Source organism: Rattus norvegicus, chromosome 3 (assembly GCF_036323735.1).
Source record: "Rattus norvegicus strain BN/NHsdMcwi chromosome 3, GRCr8, whole genome shotgun sequence".
NCBI classification, from domain to species: Eukaryota; Metazoa; Chordata; class Mammalia; order Rodentia; family Muridae; genus Rattus; species Rattus norvegicus.
In genome coordinates, this window is record NC_086021.1 from 176,890,314 (window position 1) to 176,911,705 (window position 21,392).

At 54.5% G+C, this 21,392-nt stretch overlaps 1 protein-coding gene across 4 annotated transcripts; it reads right to left on the minus strand.

The window, feature by feature from the left end:
- Positions 1 to 334: 334 nt before the first annotated feature.
- LOC120101791 (uncharacterized) lies at positions 335 to 20,800 on the minus strand. 4 transcript variants are annotated; one of them, XR_010065055.1, is made up of 3 exons: positions 13,762 to 20,800; positions 8,271 to 13,330; positions 335 to 6,509 (listed from the first exon to the last, which is right to left on the minus strand). XR_010065055.1 is itself a non-coding variant. In XM_063285130.1 (2 exons), the coding sequence occupies exon 2, from the start codon at positions 9,641 to 9,643 to the stop codon at positions 8,447 to 8,449; it is 1,197 nt and encodes a 398-aa protein (XP_063141200.1). In that variant the 5' UTR covers positions 9,644 to 13,330; positions 13,762 to 20,800; the 3' UTR covers positions 335 to 8,446. The 4 variants fall into 4 exon arrangements, 2 of the variants coding, with proteins under 2 accessions (XP_063141200.1, XP_063141199.1); XR_010065056.1 differs by having other exon boundaries at positions 335 to 8,442; positions 12,728 to 13,330; positions 13,762 to 20,775; XM_063285130.1 differs by having other exon boundaries at positions 335 to 13,330.
- Between the last annotated feature and the right edge of the window lie 592 nt (positions 20,801 to 21,392).

Sequence of the window (21,392 nt, forward strand, 5' to 3'; positions counted from 1 at the left end):
AGGTTAGACCCATAGTGGATCTGGAAGCACATCTCCACAGCCCTGTCACGTTAGTGAGCCGAAGTGGTTAGCTGCCCTCGCTGGTGTATTTACCACAGACTTGGGGTTCTTGGTGAGCCTGAGGGTACCAGGGAAATGTCTGCCCAGCAGCAAATGCTCTCCAAGGCAGATTGCTCACGAGTGACACCAACCTTTCCATAAATCCCGGGTGGGACATCGTGAGTGTCAAAGTGCGAAGTTAAGGGGTTGGGGATTTAGCTCAGTGGTAGAGCCCTGGGTTCAGTCCCCAGCTCCGAAAAAAAAGAAAAAAGAAGGAAAAAAAAAGTGCAAAGTTAGAACAGATGAAATAACAATTTAGTGATTTCAACTTTACAGGCTTCATTAAGGATTTTAGAGGTAATAATTTCTTCTTTCACCCTAAAGCTCGCAGAGGCATCTGCTTCACAGCCACAGAAATTCAAGGTGACGTGTAAAGTAGCTGATGTGTAAAGGCAGTGACAGGAAAAGAGGGCAAGTTCTGCTGGCTGGCTGGGGCACTCGCTCTCTGTGGGAGCATCTGGGTGGGCTCCCTGGAGGAGGGAGCTCAGGATGTGTGGAATGCAGAGCAGGCAGAGGCGCTGGTTCCGGGAGGAGCTGTTGCACATGGTGGGCGGTTTCCCAAGGATGAAGACAAGGCCTGTGTGAGTCTGGCCAGGTACAGTGTGTGGATGGCAGTTGGTGACCAGAAATGTCTGAGCAGGGAAGGGGACACGGCCCCCACCGTGCAGTGAGGGGACTGGGTTGGGAAGAAGATCCTGTGGCAGTGGCTGCTGCTGGCTGCACACCGGAACCTGCAGGAGCAAGCGTGGGAGACCACACTTCTCATTGTGGTCCATCGCGGGCTCTTTAACCCCATCCCAGCAGGCCTATCTTAGGTCAAATATGAGTACAGGGGGCTTCAGAAGACCTGGCCCCACAGGGTAGGCTCGGGAAGGGGGCCAGCTCATTCCCTCTCCTTGTCTGTTGCACAACAGGATACAGAGAACAGAGACGTCAAGCAACCATACCCAGGGTTCGACAGCCAGGAACCATACAGCAGGATTGGAACTCTAATCAAGGCTGGGGTCTCCATGATATGAGCAGGGTACCCATTCCGTTTACCGGGTGGTAAACTGAGGCTGCGGGAAGCGGAGTCACTGGTGCGGGGTCACGGACAGGCACAGGGAAGTGAAGGTTTATCTGAACCCGTTAGCTCTGGAACCTGCTCTGTCCCCAAATAGAGCAACTGTTTCTCTTTCTCAGATTGTCACCTCATAATGGGGTCAAAAGGGGTGCCTATCTGGTGGGTCACTGGCCTCTACTGGACTTTTAACCACAGTGCTGGGCACTTAGTAGGTCTCTTAAAAAGATAGGGGCCACGAAGATGGCTGCACATTGAAGACACATGTTCCCAGTAACTGGGGCCCAGGCTACCATTTCCATGGTAAGACACCCCTGCACCCAGCCCAGCTGTGTTCAGCTCTGTTTCCTTCAACTGCCTCCCCGCCTCCCCCAGTTTTCCTGAGTCCAACAAACTGCTCTGAGACGGTTAGGATTGGGGATGAGTCTGGGAGAGGGCAGTGTGTGGCCTGGACTCCAGAGAGTGAGACCAGAATTCCAGGTCTGAATCCTGGCCGTGCTGTGCGACCCCTGGCTAGTGCCTTGCCTTCTCTGAGCCTTGGTTTCCCTTCTCGTCTGTCAACCTGCACCAGGCTGCCCTGGGAGGTGCCAGCTTCAAGCCGGGCCAGGGGCTGCTGCTCTGTCCCCTTGGCCACCAGCCCCCACCTCCAGCCTCCAGAGCTTCAGGCTGTGCCGAGGAGACAGCCAATCTGTTTACTGAACCGGCTGACCCCTTCCGGGAACACGGCCCAAGCTTCCCAGAACTCGGGTATTAATGACCCGGAGCCACATGACGGAGCATGACACAGCATTTTTGGGTGCAAGGCAGAGCCCAGAGGGGCGCGTGGGGGCTGTGGCCCAGCCTCCAGCCTGGCCAGAGGGTGAGTCACCCTGGCCTGCTGCAGCTCCCATCCTGGCCACTTGTGTCCTCCCCCAGCCCGCGCATCCCACCTGGCCAGGGCCACCCGGGACCCTTCGGCCTTTGCCTTACAGACACAGCGGAGGCTGTGGGTGCCCAGAGCTGCCCTCTGCGACCACAGAAGGGGCTACTCACGAGGCCCCAGCCTCCCTCCAGAGCTGGGTATGGCCGAGTAGCTTTTCAAAAAAGTGGCAAATGTATCCCCATTTGACAAGTGAAGAAACTGAGGCTCATGGAGAAGGCATAAGTGCTGGATGTGGGGCAGGTCTGGATTCACTTCAGAAAAGATCCTTTCACAGCGGGGTACGGATAGGGGATGGGGAGGGGACTGAGACATGGAGCACCCCATGAGCCTGAGCCCAGAAAGCCCCCCAACTCAGGCCTGTTCCTGTAGGCTGCACAGCTGGGCACATAGACACATGTACTGTGCCTCGGTTTCCCCTATGGAGGTGTTTGGGCTTCCTGATCTCAGGAATCCCTGAGGGCAGGTGTCAGTCCAGCCAAAAGCACCCCCTCCCCCAATCAATTACCAGTTTCCTGAGGCCCAGGTCTTGGAAGACAGGCTGGGGTCAGCATAGGCCTCACCCCCTGGGCATCCCGTGTCCCTCCAGGGGACGTGGAGGCGGTGGTTTTTATAAGGCTGGGAATCAGAGCAGTGTGGGGTGCAGAGGGGTGCCTGCTGGCAGGGAGGGGGCCTCCTGGTTCCCAGCTGCATAGCTGAGGTGTTCTTTGATTCTCTTTGCTTTATCAAGCAGTCATTGCTTGAGCACCTTTTGTATACAGGTCGCTCTGTTGGCCAGAAGGTTAGACAGCTATGGTGGGGGAGGGGAACGCATGGATGGCAGAATATTTTGGTCCTGGGCTAGAACCATGGTGGACACACCAGAGGATGACAAACTGTGGGGGAAAGGCCTCCTGAGGTGACCTGCAGGACAGTGAGTGGGGCAGGAGGCTGTGTGCATAACCATTGTGAAGGCTGGAGGGGGGAGGCAGGGGACTGGAATAATTGGGAAAGGCAAGTGAGGACTGAGGATGCTGGTGGCAGGAGGGAGGGATGGTGACAGTGTCCAGGACCCAGCGCACAGTAAGTGGCCACCGAAGACAGCAGGACTCACATTCTGTCTTCCAGGACTGGGACATGCCACCTTCAAGGCCAGAGACAGGTAGGGAAGAGAAGGCCAGCAGGGATACCTGTTCTGGAGTCCACTGAGAATTAGGAGGTTGGGGATGAGGCAGGGGGTGGGGGCAATGGCCCAGCAGGGTGAGCAGGCCTTCTGTAGCCAGAAGCTGTGGCTGTGGGCAGCATGGATGACTGCTACCAAGGAACCCTGCTAGAGACAGCAAGACTAGAGGTGTCCCCGGAAGAGGAGAGGCCCTAAGGGGAAGGCAAGTGTTCTCTGTGGCTCCCACGCCAGGAGAACACAGAGAGGTGGGGGCGGGGCGGGGTCTCAGTTCTTAGGCTGGAGTCTGGGGCCAACCTACACTGCAGGCCCAGGTTAGAGCTCGGGTGGACTGGAGCAGGCACCCGTCCACCCTTGGGCATAGCTCAAGTCACAGCATGTTTGGAGAGGGGTCAGAGACGTAGGGACAGGAGGGTGGAGAGGCAGGAGTCATCATACCCCACAGGTGCTTCTTGGTTCTGTGACAGCTGTGCTGTGTGACTCCTGTGAGTCACCTCACCTCTCTGAGCCTTAGATCTTCATTAGTAAATGCCCTCATTTCGTCCTTTGTTCATCCCCCCTTCACTTTTTTATATTTACTTGTGTGTACGGGCGCATGTGTACATGCACACACGTGCACAGGAATCTGTATCCCACCGTCCATGTGTCGAGGTCAGAGGGCGACTTGCAAGGGTTGGGTCCTTCGCTTCCCAGGTCCCAGGAGTTGAAGTCAGGTGTCAGCAGGTGCCTTTGCACACCGAGCCATCCCGCCAGCCCTTACTCAATTCTTTTAAAAGCACCTATTGTGTGCCAGGCATTGGGCTGGGGCTGGCATGCAGTAGGGACACACTCCCTGCCTGAGCGGGCTGACTGGGGGAGTGGTGTGCAGTGGTTAGGGATGTGGACTCTGGGGCCGGAGAGCCTGGACCTCTCCTTGCTTCGGCAGTCGTCAGCTGTGTGACTTTGAACCAGTCGCTTCCCCTTTCTGAGCCTTCTCTGTAATACGGGTTCATTAACGTTATTCACTCAAGACAGATGAGTTCAAGTAGGGAGAAAGGGCCTGATGCATAGTAGGTACTCATCCATGTCCGAATGGAGAGAGAGGGAAGATAAACAAACAGAACACTGGTGAATGTCCCACAGAGGGAGGGGACAGGAGCCAGCTCATAAGACCAAGTGGGCACACAGTAAATGCTCAATAAATGTCTATCTTTCTCGGCCTGCTTTTTATCCAGCTTGGACGGTGAGGCCTGAGCTTTGGGATCTTCCTACTTCTGTAGGAAGTCAAGCCTGGCTTATCTGGAAACATAGGGTGGAACATCGGGTGCCCTCCCCCCACTGCACCCACAACACTCCCTGAACCCCAACTGCATCACCCTCACAGCCTGGGTGGCTAGGGCGAGCTGGGGCCTGTCTGGCAGGTCCCCATAATGGCACTCATTACACAGGTGTCTGGCCCTGCAGTGAGGAGACTTGGGCCCGAGGGGCTGCGTTCTCATGGCACTCGGCCAGCCACCGCGGGCCCTTCCTCATCCTTCATGGGCCTGTGTCCAGGAAGGGCAGCAGGCGGGGGAAAGGGGCTGGCAGGGGGCCAGCTGGCATCCCACAGAAGGAGGGAAAATTGAGAAGTTTGGGTGCCAAAGGCTGGCGAGGAGGGGTGGGAGGGGGGGTGCAGGTGCGCAGGGATGGTGATCCAGACACGAGGAGGTGAGAGGTCACCAGGATGACAACACTCCAGGTCCAGTGCAGCTTAGTCCAGTCAGTCCATCCGTGGGGTGCTCTGCTGTACTGGCTGAGTCTGAAGCTCTGGTTTCTGCATTTAAGCTGTGGTGATGGTTACTGGCCTTGCATTGAGGTGTCACACGGTATTAAAAATAGGTACATGTTCGGTGCAAACTAAAAAAATGTATTAAAGGGGCTGGAGAGATGGCTCTGTGGTTAAGAGCACTGGTTGCCCTTTCAGAGGACCTGGGTTCAATTCCCAGCACCCACATGGTAACTCCAGTCCTAGAGCACCTGACACTCTTTTCTGGCCTCCTGGCACACCAGGCACCAGGGTGTACAGACACGCTGGCAGGCAAAACACTGACGCACAATAAATAAAAATAAATACATCTCAAAAAATTAAAATACATATATTTAAAAAGATCCCCAGAGCCACGTGGTGTTGGCTCACACCTTTAAGTCCAGCACTCAGGAGGCAGAGGCAGGCAGATCTCTATTACTTCGAGACTCCCTTGGTCTACAGAGTGAGTTCCAGAACAGCCAGGGCTACACGGAGAAACCCTGACTCAAAAAACAAAAACAAACAAACAAAAATATCTCTAGATGTAAACCCTAACAGGACCATGACAGTGAGGGAGAAGATGAAGCAGGATTGTAGGAGCTACAGGGTGGGGCCAAGACCTCTCGCTGAGGCGGTTCAAAGGCTGAGCAGCTATGGCCTGAATGGGGAAAGAGAGTTCCGGGCAGGAGGCGCAGGCTGTGCAAAGGCCCTGGGGCAGGCCACCACCTGGCTGATGGAGAAGTACCAAGGCAGAGGAGCAAGAGGAGAGATTGAGGCGCGCAGGGCCAGGGCAGAAGGGGGAGCTTGTTCCTGGTACCATATGGGAGCTCTGCATGCTGGGCACACAGAGGGGGCTCCAGCAGTGAGGGCGGGTGGGAGGTGCAAGAGAGGAACACTAGTGTGGGAAGAGTTGGCTGTCAGAGGCGCTGATGGAACCGTGGGCTGTTCAATTTGTGTTTGAGCCTATTAGCCTGAGTTCAAACCCCTGGATCCTGGAGCCTGTTATTAAGCTGACTGCACCCTGGGGCGCCTGCCTTTATCCCCAGACAGGGCCCAGCCCGCCTGCCCTCAGGTCGACCTTGGCCCCCCAGATGGGAATCGATGGGCGGGACAGGGGCACCCCAGGCCTGCTGCGGCTCTGCCAAGCACTTCACAGGCCTGAGACGAACCCCAGAGGGCCACGAACAGTCTGTCTTCAGGAGGTGGGGAGACACAGCTCACAGAAGGGACGTCAGCCCCACAGCTTGGAAGCAGGGAGCCTCAGTTGGACCCTCTCCTGGCTGTGGCGTTGTCCAGTCGGTGAGGTTCCTGTTCACGGGCCCAGGGACCGCCCAGCAGGGAGGCTGATGAGTTCCCCAACACTAGGGTGCAGGAGGCTCAGCTCATACGGCCCTCAGTTAGTTGAACGCAGAAAGTCGTGGTCGGCGACCGTTCTTTTCTGGTTCCCCGATTCCACAGGTTTTGGGTCCCTCTCTGTCTCAGTTTCTCCAGCTGTAACTGGTTAAAGCTGGAGTGGAAAGATGAGAGCGGTCTGTTCAAGGGATGGCTTCAAGTTGAAATGCTGGTTTTGCCCTTGCCCTCGGTCTCCAGTACTCCGGAGCTCAGTCCCCAGGCCCACAAAGCTCAATTCTGACCCCTAAGACTCCAGGGCACCGACACTGCCCGATACTCTGCTGGGACCATGGCCTTCTGTGCTGTCCTCCTGCCTCAGGGCCTGTGTGGACAGTGTGACTACTGCATGTCAGGCCACCAACATCCTGCAGTGTGAAAATTGCCCTATGAGGCGCATCCTACTTTGTGATCTGTGTCACGGACAAGGTCAAGCCTTTCGCCCAAAGCCACACAGTGAGGATTTGAACTCAGGCCACGTGGACCCGAACAGGTTCATTTCTCCTTTCTTCGAGTCACTCGTTTTCAACTTAACAGCTGCCTCCTCCGGGAAGGCCTCCCTGACTGCCCACCCCAGGGTCTCGCCCCGAGTCACAGTTACCCCCTTTCTCCCTAACAACTTTATGGAGATTTAGCAGACACATTTCTAGAACATGATCCAGGGCGCGAAGTGGTGAGTGGCACCCCTTACGGGCACTCCTGAGCCCACCAGTGCCATTAGGCTTCAGGGATATCCTCTACCCCAAAGCCATGCTGTGTCCTGTGTCATTCTTCTCGGGCATGGCGACTGTACCTCATCTGCATGTTGTGACCTTAGCCTTTTACACTTCCTACTCCTCGTCCCCAGGCTGTGAGCTGGGCCCAGAATTGGCTCTTGTGTGTCCGTGTCCTCATACCTGGTACAGGGCTGGGCACACAGGAAGTACCTAATAAATACTGAGCCGAGGAAGAAGGGCTGTGCCCCGTGGGAGGTTCAGCCGTAGTCTCAGGGCAGGAGAGATCCAGGCTATCTGAGGACCACTGTCCTCAAGCCTTGGAGGACAGGTGGCACGGCTGAGTGCCTCCAGTGGCGTCCCTGGGACCACGTGTCTAGGCAGCGTGGACAGGCGTGGGCTGAGGAGTCCAGTTGCCCTGACTTCGCCCTGTGGGCAACTAGCCACAGGTCCTAGAAGCGACACCGGCACAGCCGAGAAGGATCAGGTGGGCGGGAGGCGGCGGCTCGGCCTCCCGAACCAGTTGGACTCCTTGCAAATCCCTGAGGCGCTGGGAGCAGAGTAAAGAGCCAGGAGTACAGGGGGAGGGGTGGCAGCATCAGTTAATTACTGCGAATTATCGGGAAATTCCAGTTCATGCTGCTTCAAGCTGGGCAGGGACGGGAGGGAGGCATTAATCGGGCTTCCAGGTCCCCTGGCTTCCTTCCAGCCAGGGGTCAGCCAGAGCTTCTGCATGTGGCCACACTTCCCTTATAGGTCTGTACCATAAGATCCCAAGGTGCATTTCTCAGATACGAAAGCAGAGTCCGGGGCTTGGGGAATTGGCCGAGGTCACACGGGAGTCCCCAGGCACAGAATCGAAAAGTTAGGGTCACTAGGGAGCATGACTTTCTCAGTGAGAGCTGCATTCCTTGACACTGATTAACTGAGCACCTACTGCAGCCATGCACAGCTCGGCTCTGCAGACAGGGGTGGCCTGTACAGTTTGTGTTGTTGGGGAACTGGGGCATCAGGGAAAGGGTTCCACAGCCATGAGTTTGGAGACTGTGCAGTCTCAGGGTGCAGAACTCATTCCTCAAAGTTACTCCATAGAGGGTCCCCCGAGGGATCACTCTCACCACCTTCCAGCACCAACCTGTGATACCCTTTGACCTCACCATACCCACCTTAGTACGAACTCCTTGTTCTGGTCCCAACCCTGGCACTTGGTAGGGGCAGGGTGCGGTGACTCATGTCTTGGTTCGGGTACAGGGAGAACTCAGATGAGGAAGGAGGAAAGATGATGGACAGGCACAGGGTCCTATGGGTGATTACGGCTGGGTCCTCAGGTGGGTGGAGCTGTTTATGAATGGATGAATAGAGGAAGAGATGAACTGAGGGAAGGAGTGGGCAGGTAACATAGCAGGGGAGAGGATAACATCAGGGGGACATTGGATGGATGGATGAATGGATGAACAGATAGATAAATGGATGGATGGGTGGATGGATGGACTGATGGATGGACAGATGAGTGGATGTGTGGACAGACAGACAGATGGATAGATGAATGGATGGATGAACAGGTGGGTGGATGGATGGATGGATGGATGGATGGATGGATGGATGGATGGACAGATGGGTGGATGGATGAATGCATGGTTAGATGAACAGATGGATAAATGGATGGATGGGTGGATGGATGGATGGATGGACAGTTGGGTGGATGAATGGTGGATGGACAGATGGGTGGATGGGGATGGATGGACAGATGGGTAGATGGGGATGGATGGACAGATGGGTGGATGGATGAATGCATGGTTAGATGAACAGATGGATAAATGGATGGATGGGTGGATGGATGGATGGACAGTTGGGTAGATGAATGGTGGATGGACAGATGGGTGGATGGGGATGGATGGACAGATGGGTGGATGGATGAATGCATGGTTAGATGAACAGATGGATAAATGGATGGATGGGTGGATGGATGGATGGACAGTTGGGTAGATGAATGGTGGATGGACAGATGGGTGGATGGGGATGGATGGACAGATGGGTGGATGGATGCATGGTTGGATGGGTGGTCAATGCATGATGGTGAGGAGGTTTGAGACCTGTGATCAATGGATGGACAGATGAGTGTGCGATTGGGAAAACCAGTGAATAAAGTCGCAAGGAAGCAACAAACATGAAGAAATGAGTGAGCGGGCAGGCGAGTGCTGGATGGCTGGATGGGTGAGTGGAGGGGTGAATGGATGGGTGGGTGGGTGAAGCGGCAGAGAGATGAATTCATGGGAGATGGATGGGTACGTGGGTAAGAGAATGGAGAAAAGGGTGGACCAGGACATGAACAGATGCCTGCAGCGTCAGAGGGTTGTGGTGAGGTCAGTGTGACAAGAAGGGCTCTGAGTTCCTCTTTGACATGGCAGTATGTTGACATTTGGTGTTTTGAAGTTAGGAAAAGTTGAGTTGTCACTGCAGAAAATTGCATGCAAGCACACACGCACGCGCGCGCGCACACACACACACACACACACACACACACACACAGCAGACTCATGGGGTGGAGATCATGAACCAGGAGACCTGCAGAGGCTTGGGGAGCCTCTGCTCTGGGCAGTGACTTATTTTAACTTCTTGAGCCTCTTCCAAGAGTCACAGGCTTGGGATTGCAGAAGGCTGAGTGGGGCTGATCTCCCCGAGGGTCCACAACTTAGCTGTTGTTTGTTTAGCCTTTTGTCCCTTGCTTGCAGGCTTGGGAGACCCTGTGCAGGTCTGTGGACAACTGGGAGTAGACAGACTTTGTTTTCCCAGTCCCGTTTGTAGCCATTGCTGCTGGGAGGCGCTGAGGGCCAGGGCAGGTGTGGGGGTCCCCAGAGCAAACCCTAAGTGCTTATGAAGGTCACCGGACTTCTCACGAAGGATAGAACTGGTGGGAAAGAGCCCCGGATTAGGTTGCCTACACATGAACCTCACTCCAGACTTCGGGTTCAGGAGATTGCTTGTCCTTTCCTCGGAAGCTGAAAGAAACTCAGCTTGTCACCCTGCCATCCAGACTGCTGTGCAGTGTTGGCTTTGAGGGCAGGGTTCCGAGGCAGGGGAAGCAACACGATCTCCATATGAGAGTTAATGAGAGCGAACACTGGGCTCTGAGGGTGGATGGAGTCCAGGGACACAGAGAACAAAACACCCACGGGGATTAGAGGTATGGAGGTTGGGACAGGAAGGGATGAGGTCGGGCAGGCTTGTGACCCAGTGTGAGGTCTGGTATAAGGTCCACTCCAACAGCCCTGAAGGTCTTGCCTGGGTCCTTAATTTCCCTCAAATACAGTGCTCTCTTCTGAAACGTAGTCACAAGGCAGGACTGATTCAAAGTGACACCAGGAGAGCCTGGGTTTGGAGCCTGGGATAGGGTCAGGGACACTTGAACCAGTGGTGGCCACCTTACTCCTGCAGTGCAGAGACACAGGGGACTGGTTACTCACACACACACACACACACACACATCTGCATCCCATGCGAGGAAGAGTAATTCAGTCCCTGCCCAAGGCCCTTCTCACCCACCCAGTTGGAGTCTCCCCCAGGGAGGTGCCCTGTGAGTTGTAGAAGGGACCAGGTACAGCACCCATCCAGCATCTCTCAACCCTGCAGGCCCTGAGACATGCCTTGGGCCTGGTTGAGGCCTAAGCCTGCCCTTGGGTGGGCTTGCCGCACCCACTCCTGCAGAAAGCCTTTCAGGAATGGAGTTAACATTAAAAAACCTGCAGATGTTTTGAAAACTCACAGTTCCTCTTAGAAAGTCAGAACACCCAATTCTGGCCCTTGTTCCCAGGGGGCCATACTTTGTGGTAGCTAAATGTGCTTAAGACAGGGCCTGGACCCTACTCTCCGTCAGTCCGTCTCATCTCCCCAATGTAGATGTCAAGGAGAGATGACCGTACTGGTTGAACCCTGGCCTGGTCTTGGCTGGGGTTTTGAGCCTGTCTCTTGTCTCTGTCGCCCGCAGGACCTGAATGTGCTTCTTCGCCCAGACTTCCTCATAGCTCTGCCACACAGGGCTGGGGTGGGGGGTGGGGGCTGAGCCTGAGGTAGTGTGGATGGTGGGAGACTGTGATGGGCAGAGATTTAGTAGGGAGTCTTGGGGCTCAGTGGGAGACAGATCCACATCTGCTAGGGACTAGCATCAGCCAGGCCTGTCACACTACCGAGGCTCATCCCTGAGGCATGTGGGAGCTGGGAGGAGCTGCTGGGGTGGAGCCAGCTGAGCTGCTATGCTCCAAAGCTGCAAGCCGGGGGCCCCAGGGACCCCAGCGATGAAGCCTAACCCGTGAGTGGTGGTGGGGTCAGGGGAGGCAGAGGCAGGGAGGGGATGCTCAGTGAGGACTCGAACTCATACCTTAAGAGGGTGTAGCTGAATGAAGGAAGGCCTGGGCGTGCAGAACTCTTGGATGCCTCCCACAGTCACATGGGGCCTAGATCCCAGAGGCAACACCTGTCCCTCATGTGCTGGGTCACTCTGGGCATGTTGCTACTCTATCTGAGACTGGAAGGAGGGCCACAAAGAGCTCGAGACTGGCCAAGTCCCGGCCACGCTACTCTGAGCGGGGAAAGTCCACTCATGAGGAAACACTTACTGATCACTTCCTGAGCGTCAGAAGCCGGACACAGCTCCGAGGCCCCTGTGTCCACAGAGCTCGCACTTCTGAGGAGGAGGCGGGAGAACAGGAAGTACCTCAAGAACACCACATGCCACATTCTACTTATGTGAATGTGCACGAGTGTGCGAATGCACACTTACGAATGCCCACATGAGCACACGTGCAGACGGAGGCCTGAAGTCAATCTCCGGTGTTCCTCAGGCCACGCTGCCAACTTTCTGGTTTTGAGACAGTGTCTCTTTCTGACCTGGAACTCACCAAGTTGGCCAGCAATACCCAGAGATCTTCCTCAGCACGGGGTGGTTATGCAATCACACCACCACACGCACCGCCACACGCATCACCATGCTCCACTTTTTACGTCGGTTCTGAGTACAAAACTTAGGTCCTCATGTTTGTGTGGCAAGCACTTCACCGACTAAACCATCACAAACGCGCGTGCGCGCGCGCGCGCACACACACACACACACACACACACACACAGCGCACAAACGTACATGCAGGCAAAATATCCATAGACATAAAGTAAAAATAAATCTGAAAAAAAAAACACTTTAAAGGACTAAAGGGGAAAATATTAAAGGGAAAAAGTTCTAAAGGAAAATAGAGGGTCTCGCCAGCCCTCAGCGGAAGAGTGGGGTACAGGCAAAGGGCTCTCTACAGTCTTCATGGTTCCCAGCACCTTGAGACTGCATCCAACCTCAGGTTCTCATTGCATTTCCAGCCTCTCACCCTCAACCCAGCTAACTGATATTCTTCTCCCATGATTCCCTCTGCTGCCCCTGCCCAGCTTGCCCACCTGTCCCCACTGCTAGGAGCATCCTTCTATGCCCTCACCCACCTCACCCTTTCTGCTCTTGCTCAACTCAGCTGTGCTTGAACTAGGCCTTAGAGAAATAGGTGGACCTGGGGAGGACTCAGCTCAGCTCTCTCCTCTTGGTCCCCCGGCCAGGGGAGGGCTGAGGTGGAGGCTGGAGGCCACTCACAGCGGCTGTGTAACTTCAGGCATCACCTGAGCCTTTTCTGGTCCCTGACTTCTCTGCTCTTTTGCTTCTGTTGATCTGCGATGACGTCTTGGGAGAGATGTGTCTGTGGCTCTTCACCCAGTTGTGCCAGGCCAGCTTGAGGCGGCTTTGAGCCCACGCCAGTGAAAGCTGCCCTGGGTCTTGAAGCTTTCTTATCCAAGCACCTGCTGGACTTTTCAGCTCTGAGCACTCTTACAGCACAGTCAAGGCAACTTACTCAACCACTCTGGGCGCATCTCCTCCTATGTGAAAGTGCATACCCCTTGGGGCACTGTGGAAACCACAATGGTGTGCCTAGCGAGTGGCAGAACAGCACCTGGAAACAGCGTGGAAGGGGCTGGGGATTTAGCTCAGTGGTAGAGCCCTTGCCTAGGAAGCGCAAGGCCCTGGGTTCGGTCCCCAGCTCCGGAAAAAAAAAGAACCAAAAAAAAAAAAACAGCGTGGAAAACCTGCTGCGTGGCCCACTGTCCTGGGCTGGCCTGGTCCTCGCTCTCTTCCTCTGCGAGGTCTGGTAGTGACAATGTGCAGAAAACATAACGCTGCTGGATTTGTGTTTTCCTGAAGCTGTTAAGGACAGAATTTACTTAAGTCAAAGTGACCAAGCCACCTCTGATCCACCCGCGCGCGGCCAGACAGGGATTCTGCCCATCCTCTCCGCAGACAAATGCCACTGGTTTTAATCCTATTTAACAAATTGATGCTAATGCGATGTGAAAGAAAATGATGGCCCTGGGGACATGGACTTCAACCCCAGGGCGATGGAGACTTAGGTCCTGACCAGATGCAATGAAAGACGTCCTCTGGGACCCTCGGCCTCTTCTAAAGTGAGTGGGGTGGTTCTTATCTGTCCGTGCAACTCTAGCATTAACTTTGGCTAGAGCCCATCCCTGCTGTTATTTATTAAGTGCCTCCTGTATGCAAAGTCATGCTCACTTTCCTCCCCACCCCACCCCCTCCCTTCCTCCTTTCCTCCCTCCATCCCAGCAGGGACTCACCACACTTCCCAAGGGAGGGCAGTGCTGAGGATCTGCCCACAGAGGAGGAAGTGGGGGCTGGGCCGGCTGCTGACGCAGCTGTGACGTCAGAGCCGGCCACAGGCGGCGGCCAGCCCGAGCTGCTGGTACCCCGTGTGCCTGCTGGCCATGGGGCCCCCCGGCTCCCACCCCTTAACCCCTTCCCCGCTTCCCTTTCCCAGACGGCCATCCCCCAGCTGGCCTGGCCCACAAGATTCCCAGATTTCACAACCCGGGCTGGCGCTGACTCACGTACAGTAAGTTCGGGGAGAGAAACTCCCGGCTGCCTGGCGTCCCGTCTTGGGACAAGCCGGCCGCCAAGCCTGCCCTCCTCATAGACACAGCGTGGCTGGGATCTTCCCGCAGGGCTGCTGACCCACAGGGGAACGTGAACTGTGCCAGAATTCAAGGAGCCGTCCATGAGATTCTGGTGGCCACGTGCTCAGTCATGGCCTGCCGCCAAATCGCTGGTGGCCTGGAGTCATCCCCAACTCTAAGGCTAAGCTGTAGTGCTCTTAACTGGGAAAGGGGGTTGGTTGGTCACAAGACCAGCATCCTGGGTCACGGCACGGACGGGGCGTGATGATCGTGAGCGAAGCAGAGCACAGGAAGTGGGGGTAAATATTATTGTTGTGACGTCACCTAATGACTCCAGAACCCTGGAGAGGCCGTCCCACCAGGGGTACCATCTTTCAGGACAACAGGCCCCAGGAAATGAGCCACCTTTAACTTAGTTCACCCTGTCTCCATTTGATCCCCGTGCACTAATCACGGTGTTCCAAAAGCTCGCGTCTGGTTCCAGAGTCGGCAGTGCATGAGGAAGGAAGCATTAAAACAATTGATTTTTGAGAAAGGGTTTGTGTGTGTGTGTGTGTGTGTGTGTGTGTGTGTGTGTGTGTAAGGCAGCTCACTCTGAAGCCTAGGTTGGCCTCACACTCAGGACCCTAAGCCTCAGTCTCTCCAGGGCAGAGGTTCCAGGCCTGCACCCTGACAAGTGGGCAGCAGGAGTAGGCAGCTTGAGATCACACTTGTGATTGGTTGGCTCTGTTTGACAGACAGCACAGGTGGATGATGGGAGCTGAGAGGTCCTGGGAGATTTAGATTAAGAAAGGAAGCCAGTGTATGCCTTGAGGACAGGATCCAGGCAGTGAGACCATGGCCTGCTGGAGGCACCTCTGAGACATCCAGTAGGGACGATGGTGGCAGGGACCCAAGCCATAGCCCACTTTGCTGGAAGTGGATGACACCTGACAAGGTCTCTGCTTCTTCCCACTGACCGGGGCCCACAGAGACTTCTGGCCAGCACCCAGCTCATCTCCACAGACTGGGTGCTGCTCAGGGGCTTTGAGTCAAGGAGTGTGCAGAGTCCCGGGTTTCGTGACAACCTTCCCAGCTTTCTGGGAGTCAGAGCATCTAGAGTTTGATTCACCACTGAGCTTAGAGGTGCCCCACCTTTCTGGAGGAACAGGAGAGGCTGACCTCTGGCTCTGCTGTCTTTCTCCAACTCAGGGAGAGATGAAACATTGGAGCAAAGGGGACCAGGCGTGCTGCCCACACGTTTGAGTGCAGTGAGGAGGGTCTGGGAGCAAGGACACGCAGAGCCACAGCGTAGGGTACACTCAGCTTAGCTGGGGCCCCAGGAGGGGACAGACAGCATGAGGCTTACTCAGTGTCCTTGAAAATGTTTTGTGCTTTTTTTTTTTAACATGGAAGTGTATGTTTTTATGTAATTAGGATATGTGGATTCGTGTGGGAGGATGTGCCTGCCATGGCACATGTGTGGAGGTTAAAGGTCAACTTATTCAGGTCGTTTCTCTCCTACCATGTGGGTCTCAGGGATCAGACTGGGGTCAGATACACTTGGTGGCAGGATACTTAACCCTTGCACCCTCTTACTCTGTGTGTGTGTGTGTGTGTGTATGTGTGTGTCTTTGTGTGTGTGTATGTATGTGTGTGTATGTGTGTGTGTATGTGTGTGTCTGTGTGTGTCTATGTGTGCCTGTGTATGTGTGAGTGTATATGAGTGTGTATGTGTCCATGTGTATGTATGTCTGTGTATGAGTGTGTATGTGTCCATGTGTATGTTTGTGTATCCGTGTGTGTCTGTGAGTGTGTGTCTTTGTGTCTGTGTGTATGTTTGTATCTGTATATGTGTCTGTGTCTCTGTGTGTGTGTCTGTGTGTCTATGTATGGTATGTAATGCTCACGGGTGGGCTATGCAGGTATGTGTGGGTACATATACATTTGAGTATTCCTGTGGAGATCAGAGGTCACCCTCTGGTATCTTCCTAGATTCCCCCTACACCTCATTTTTTGGGGTGCCTTTGGGATGCTGTCTCTCACTGGCCTGGAGCTCACCGTCTAGGCAAGGCTGCCTTGTGGGCTAGCCCCCAGCATCCACTGTCTGCATTTCTCTAACAGTGGGGTTAGACTACCATGCCTCGATTTAATGTGGGTGCTGGGGACTCAACTCAGGTCCTCAAGAGTGCATGGACAGCACTTACTGACAGGGCTATCGCCTCAGCCTCCTGAGGACATTTGAAAAGCATGCTTATTCCCACAAGAAGCCCTTTGTGCTCTCTTTTTAGCTGTGAGTCCAAGGCTATGGACCTGCTCACTACAGCTTAATGCAGGCCAGCCTGGAGAAGCATTGGGGTCACATGGTATCTACCGGTCCAAAGGGGACAGCTGGCAAGGGGGGGGGTGCCCAGCTGAGGAAGACACACCTTGGGCGTCTTGACTGAGCTGGGACTCAAACCTGGCCTTTTCTTGTTCTGGGGTCTCAGGGCTGCTGGGAGGCCCAGGCTGGAACGTTCTAGTGGGTAAGGCCCCTCCTTTCTAGGAGAGAGCTGGCCTGGGATTGAACCAGATCCTGACACCCCCTCCAGCCTGGGTAATTATCTGAAGTGTGGGCAGCTCCCACTTCCTGCCCCTTTCATCCCTGCTCCGGGGCTGCAGGCAACAATTAACCTCCCCAGCGGCCCTCTGAAGTAGGTTCTAGAGGCAGACATGTTATTAAACCCATTTTTTACAGCTAGGTAAACTGAGGCAGAGACCACTGCAGCTGGAGCCTGTGGTTCCCCATGACTCAGCAGCTGAGTTCACTCCTGCTTTGCTCTCACTCGCTCTCGGAGCTGTAGCCAGGTACCCCCCACCCCAGGCCAGGCCTGTGACAGGAGCTCTCACATAGACGGGCTCCAAGCTGATGGCGCTAGAATTTGACTCTGCTGTGTAACCCTGGGCAAGTCCGTTCTCCAGGTAGCAGGAAGATGTTTGCAGCCACCTGGTAGCTTTACCCTGGGCACCAAGCACTCATCTCTCTGTGATACAATCATTCTCCCCTCAGCACTGGCAAAACACTGTCCTCAGAGGTCAACCAACATCGGAGCTGCCTGCTTCAGGTCCTTTGCACACATAGAGCCACCTGCTCGGACGTCCCCCTGGTAGTGGCTCATCATTCTTGATACCAGGGCCGCCTCTACTCAGCTTAGAGAGAGTCCTGACCACACCCCTCACCCACTTTGGGTGTCTCGAGGCTTAACTTCCTTCCCCTCTTTTCCAATCACATATACAAGTGGTTTGAATCTGTTTGATTCACAGGGAGTCCTTGAGCTCGGCCAGCGCACAGTAGGTGCTCATGAAATTGTGGCTTTCTTCTTTCTTGGCTGGCTCTGAGTTCAGCTGGGAGCCACTTTGAATGTCTCTGGTCCCCTGCTCTCTCTTGGGGATGAAGCATGGACTAGGTCCTGTGAGTCGCAGCCAGCCGCTCTGAGATCCCAGCCCAGGTTCTCAGTGTCCCCAGCCTGGAGGTGTACAGTGGGAGGGAGAGGCCACAGGCCACCCTGGGTACAGGCGCTCGGTGCCATACATCCCACCTTTGGGCAGAGCCTTACAACCAGCCACTGGCTCCCTTGACACATCTGTCAGCACCCTTGGGGGAAAGAATTTGGAGAGGGGAGAAATAAGGAGAAAAGCAAGCAAGGTGTGAGGGGACTCGTCCCACACCTGTGTAAACAATGTCACCTTACACCCCGTCAAGCACCCTCGCCTTCCGTGCCCAGTCCTGGCCTTGTTTTCCTTGGCACAGGTACCCACAGAGTGGAATTCGGCCGAAGGGACCCAATTGTCATCTTCTAAGCATGTTCCCAGGCCGGGAACCGCCAGGGTTCTGACTGACACCCTACTCCTGTCCTCGGAAGTTCCAGAACGTTCCTGGGACTTGGGAGCCTTCGGCTCTGGCAGCTGTCCCGGAACACTGGAATGTTGGGACTCAAAGCTCCTTCCTGCCTGCCTTCCGGGAGGCACTTGAGGTTGGGACAGGGAAGTGAGGCCTGAGGTCAGAGTAGCCAGAGCGAGAGAGTCCCCAGCAGTGTCAGTCATCCCTGGCAGTTGTACATCCCTTTCTCCCGGCACCTCCTGTGCCCATTCAGCTGCAAAGGACCAGGGCCCACTCAGCTCTTGGTTCAAGGATGATCGTGTGACTAAGGCTATCCGAGGTCTCATGCTGGCAGTCTTTGGAGGATATGCAGTTTCCCCCTCAGCTCTATAGAGAGCAAGCACAAGGCCGACACAAAGACAACCTCCCCCTCCCCCCCAGAAATGAACTAGGCTCCATGGTGTCCAAGCTTCCCACCTGAAGTCTTGCCCTAGGAAGCTCTGGCTCTGGCTTGCCTCTTAGGTCTGGCTTTGTATCATTTACACACAGAAGGCTCTGACTGACTGGGAGGAGGGAAGGGAAGAGATCCGGGATAGAGGGAGCCATAGAAGCAGAGACAGGAAGGGATTCATGCTATAAGGCTCCTCAGGGCAGGGTGTGTGCATTGGCCACAGGTTTGTGGTGGGAGGAAAGTATTCTGAAGAGAGGACACCCGCCGGACAGCTTGGAGTGGTGAGAAGCAGACTGAACACCAGATTGAGCCCCACCAACACTCTCTCGTGTGCCAGGCTGCTGGTGTGTGCCTGGAGGCCCACACAGAACCATTTCTATAGCGCCCAGCGAGAGCACGAGCCAGTGGAGCGGCCCAGCTGCTCTGCTTCCTTGGACCTGGAGAAGCTTGATCCGGTGTCTGAAATCATCAGTGCTACTAGGTACCTTGCAAGTCCCTTCTGTGAACAAGGGAGAATCGGCCAGCTACGGCCGGTGGTGCATACCCCATACAGCGTGGTCTCTGGCTGCAGCACACGCGGAAGACATTTCTGGATTTAGATGTGCACAGCGTGGCCCCGGGAATGCAGCCGACAGAGGATGCCCTGTCTGTGCCAGTGTCCCAGCCTCTAGCACCACATCACTTCAGAGCCTGTGTCCCCCGCCCCCTCCACTTCCAGGCCCTTCCTTCCCCAGTAGCATGCTCCTGAGATGCAGAGTCCTGTGTATATCGGTGTAATTTTCTTTTTTATTGCTGCATAGCATTCCACGAGGGGGAGGGACAGCAGCTTGGGGGAATACTCAGGCCGTTTCCAGTTGTTAGCAGTCAGGAAACACGGAAACATGTGTGAATGAGGGTCTGCGTGAGCACACTTTTCTTTGTCTTCATGTCAGGGACCAGTTTTCCATAGTGACTTGCACTCTGCGTTCACACCTGCGCCAGGGGCAAGTGCCTGTCGATTTGCCTCTTTATCAAGACTGTGTAGCATCAGGCTTCTGCTTTTGTTAAATTTAATTTTAGCCATCCGAATGGAGTATAATGTATATAATGAGACACCGCTACAATGTTAATTGGATTGGCTGATGAGTATCTTTTAAAGCATTAACGTTTCTAGCTACAAGGATTATTGGGCTAGTGAGAGGGCTCAGCACATAAAGAGATTGCTGCCAAGCCTGGCGACCTGAATTCGATCCCCCCCGGACCCATGTGGTGGAAGGAGGTAACCCACTCCACTAAGTTGTCCTCTGACTTCCAGACTCCAGGGCCCATGGCACACACACGCCCCACCTCCACCCATAATAAAATGTCCAATGAGAAGAAACCAACTGTCTGTTAGCAAATTAATGTGTGATGGTGGACCTGGAGAGACGGCTCAACTGTTAAGAGCACTGGCTGCTCTTGCAGAGGACCCAGGCTCACTTCCCAGCGTCACGTGCTGGCTAACAACCCTCTGAACTCCAGAGGATCTGACACCCTCTTTTGGCCTCCGCAGGCACTGGGTATGTACGTGGTGCACAGACATAACATGCAGGCAAAACACTCAAACATGCAACGTTTAGGAAATAGTCTTTTAAAGCATGGTTTCCAAGATTCTCCCAGCCCTTGGCTCCCCGTTTTCCTCTCACCAGCACCTTTGATGATTCTCTTGTTTTCTTTCATCTGATGAGCTTTGATGGGCAGCGCATACCCCTGTGCTTCGCCTTGTTTTCAATTCTCGTGGCGATGCCAAATGTTTCCTTTGAAAATGAATATATTTGAGTAAGGAAAGCAAGACAACATGAAAGAAACCATTAAGTGGTAAACAGTTGGGGAAGGAGCTGGAACAAAAGTCACTGTGGCCACCCGGAGGTGCTCTGTCGGGAGTCAAGATGCAGGACGCACCTCGGACCAGGTTGAGTGGTGGCTGGGCGCTGGGATGAACTCAACACACAAGATGCCTGCTGCCACTTTTGCGCTCCTCCTCGTCCTTCACCAGTCCTGGTGACTCTTCCTCTGTCCAGACCTTCCCTGGAACACTTGTCACACCCCGTTTTAACTTTCTAGCTCCCTCAACGTCTTCCTGGCTGGACGTGTGTGGACACAGCTGCAGAGAGTCTGTCACACAGGTGCCAAAGAAAGAGCCTTTCACATGGCAGGTGATTGGCAGGATGGCAGGATGGTGGAGACCCTTGGGTTGGTAGCATTATCTGGGTCACGGCCAGGGCAGACTCACCAGACCATGGTTTCTTCTTGGCTTCTGGCCTCAGTGTGAAAGACCTCCAGGTCCCACGCCTCCAGCTCCTGATTTCCCCCAACCCAGCATCTAACATTCTTATGAATTATTGAGAGACAGGATTTCATTGTGCAGACCAGGCTGGCCTTGAACTCCAGGCATTCCTCCTGCCTCGGCAATTCCAGTGCTGAGATGGTAACTGTCGTCCTGACTTCGTTATCTATCTGCCTGTTTATTTAGAGGCAGGGTCTCACACCACCCAGGCTGGTCTTGAACTCAACAGACAAGGATGACCTCGAACATCTGATCCCCCAGCCTCAGTCTCCTGACTCCTTAGTGGGTAGATTTGTGCCACGATGATGCCCAGTTTGTTAGGCACTGTGGACGGTAGCCAGGGCTTGGTGCATTTGAAGCAAAACCTCCAATTAGCCCTATTTATTTTTAAAAGCATTTTTGCTTTGTTCTTTGAGACAGGGTCCCCACTCTGTATCCTGGCTGACCGGGAACTCAACCTTCCTGGTTCGGTTCCCACTCTATCTGTGCAGCACTGAGCACGCTCATTTTGGACTTCACTTGTGGGATCATCTGTTCCTTGCTGTGCTGTCGGCTCACAGGGCCTTTGGTCTCCCTCTCTCTCAGCTCCCTAGAGACCTTACTCACACTGGGCAGTAGAAAGCACTGAATAAATAATTGAGTGGACGAATGAATGAATGAATGAGTGAATGAATGAATGAGTGAGTGAATGAATGAGTGAA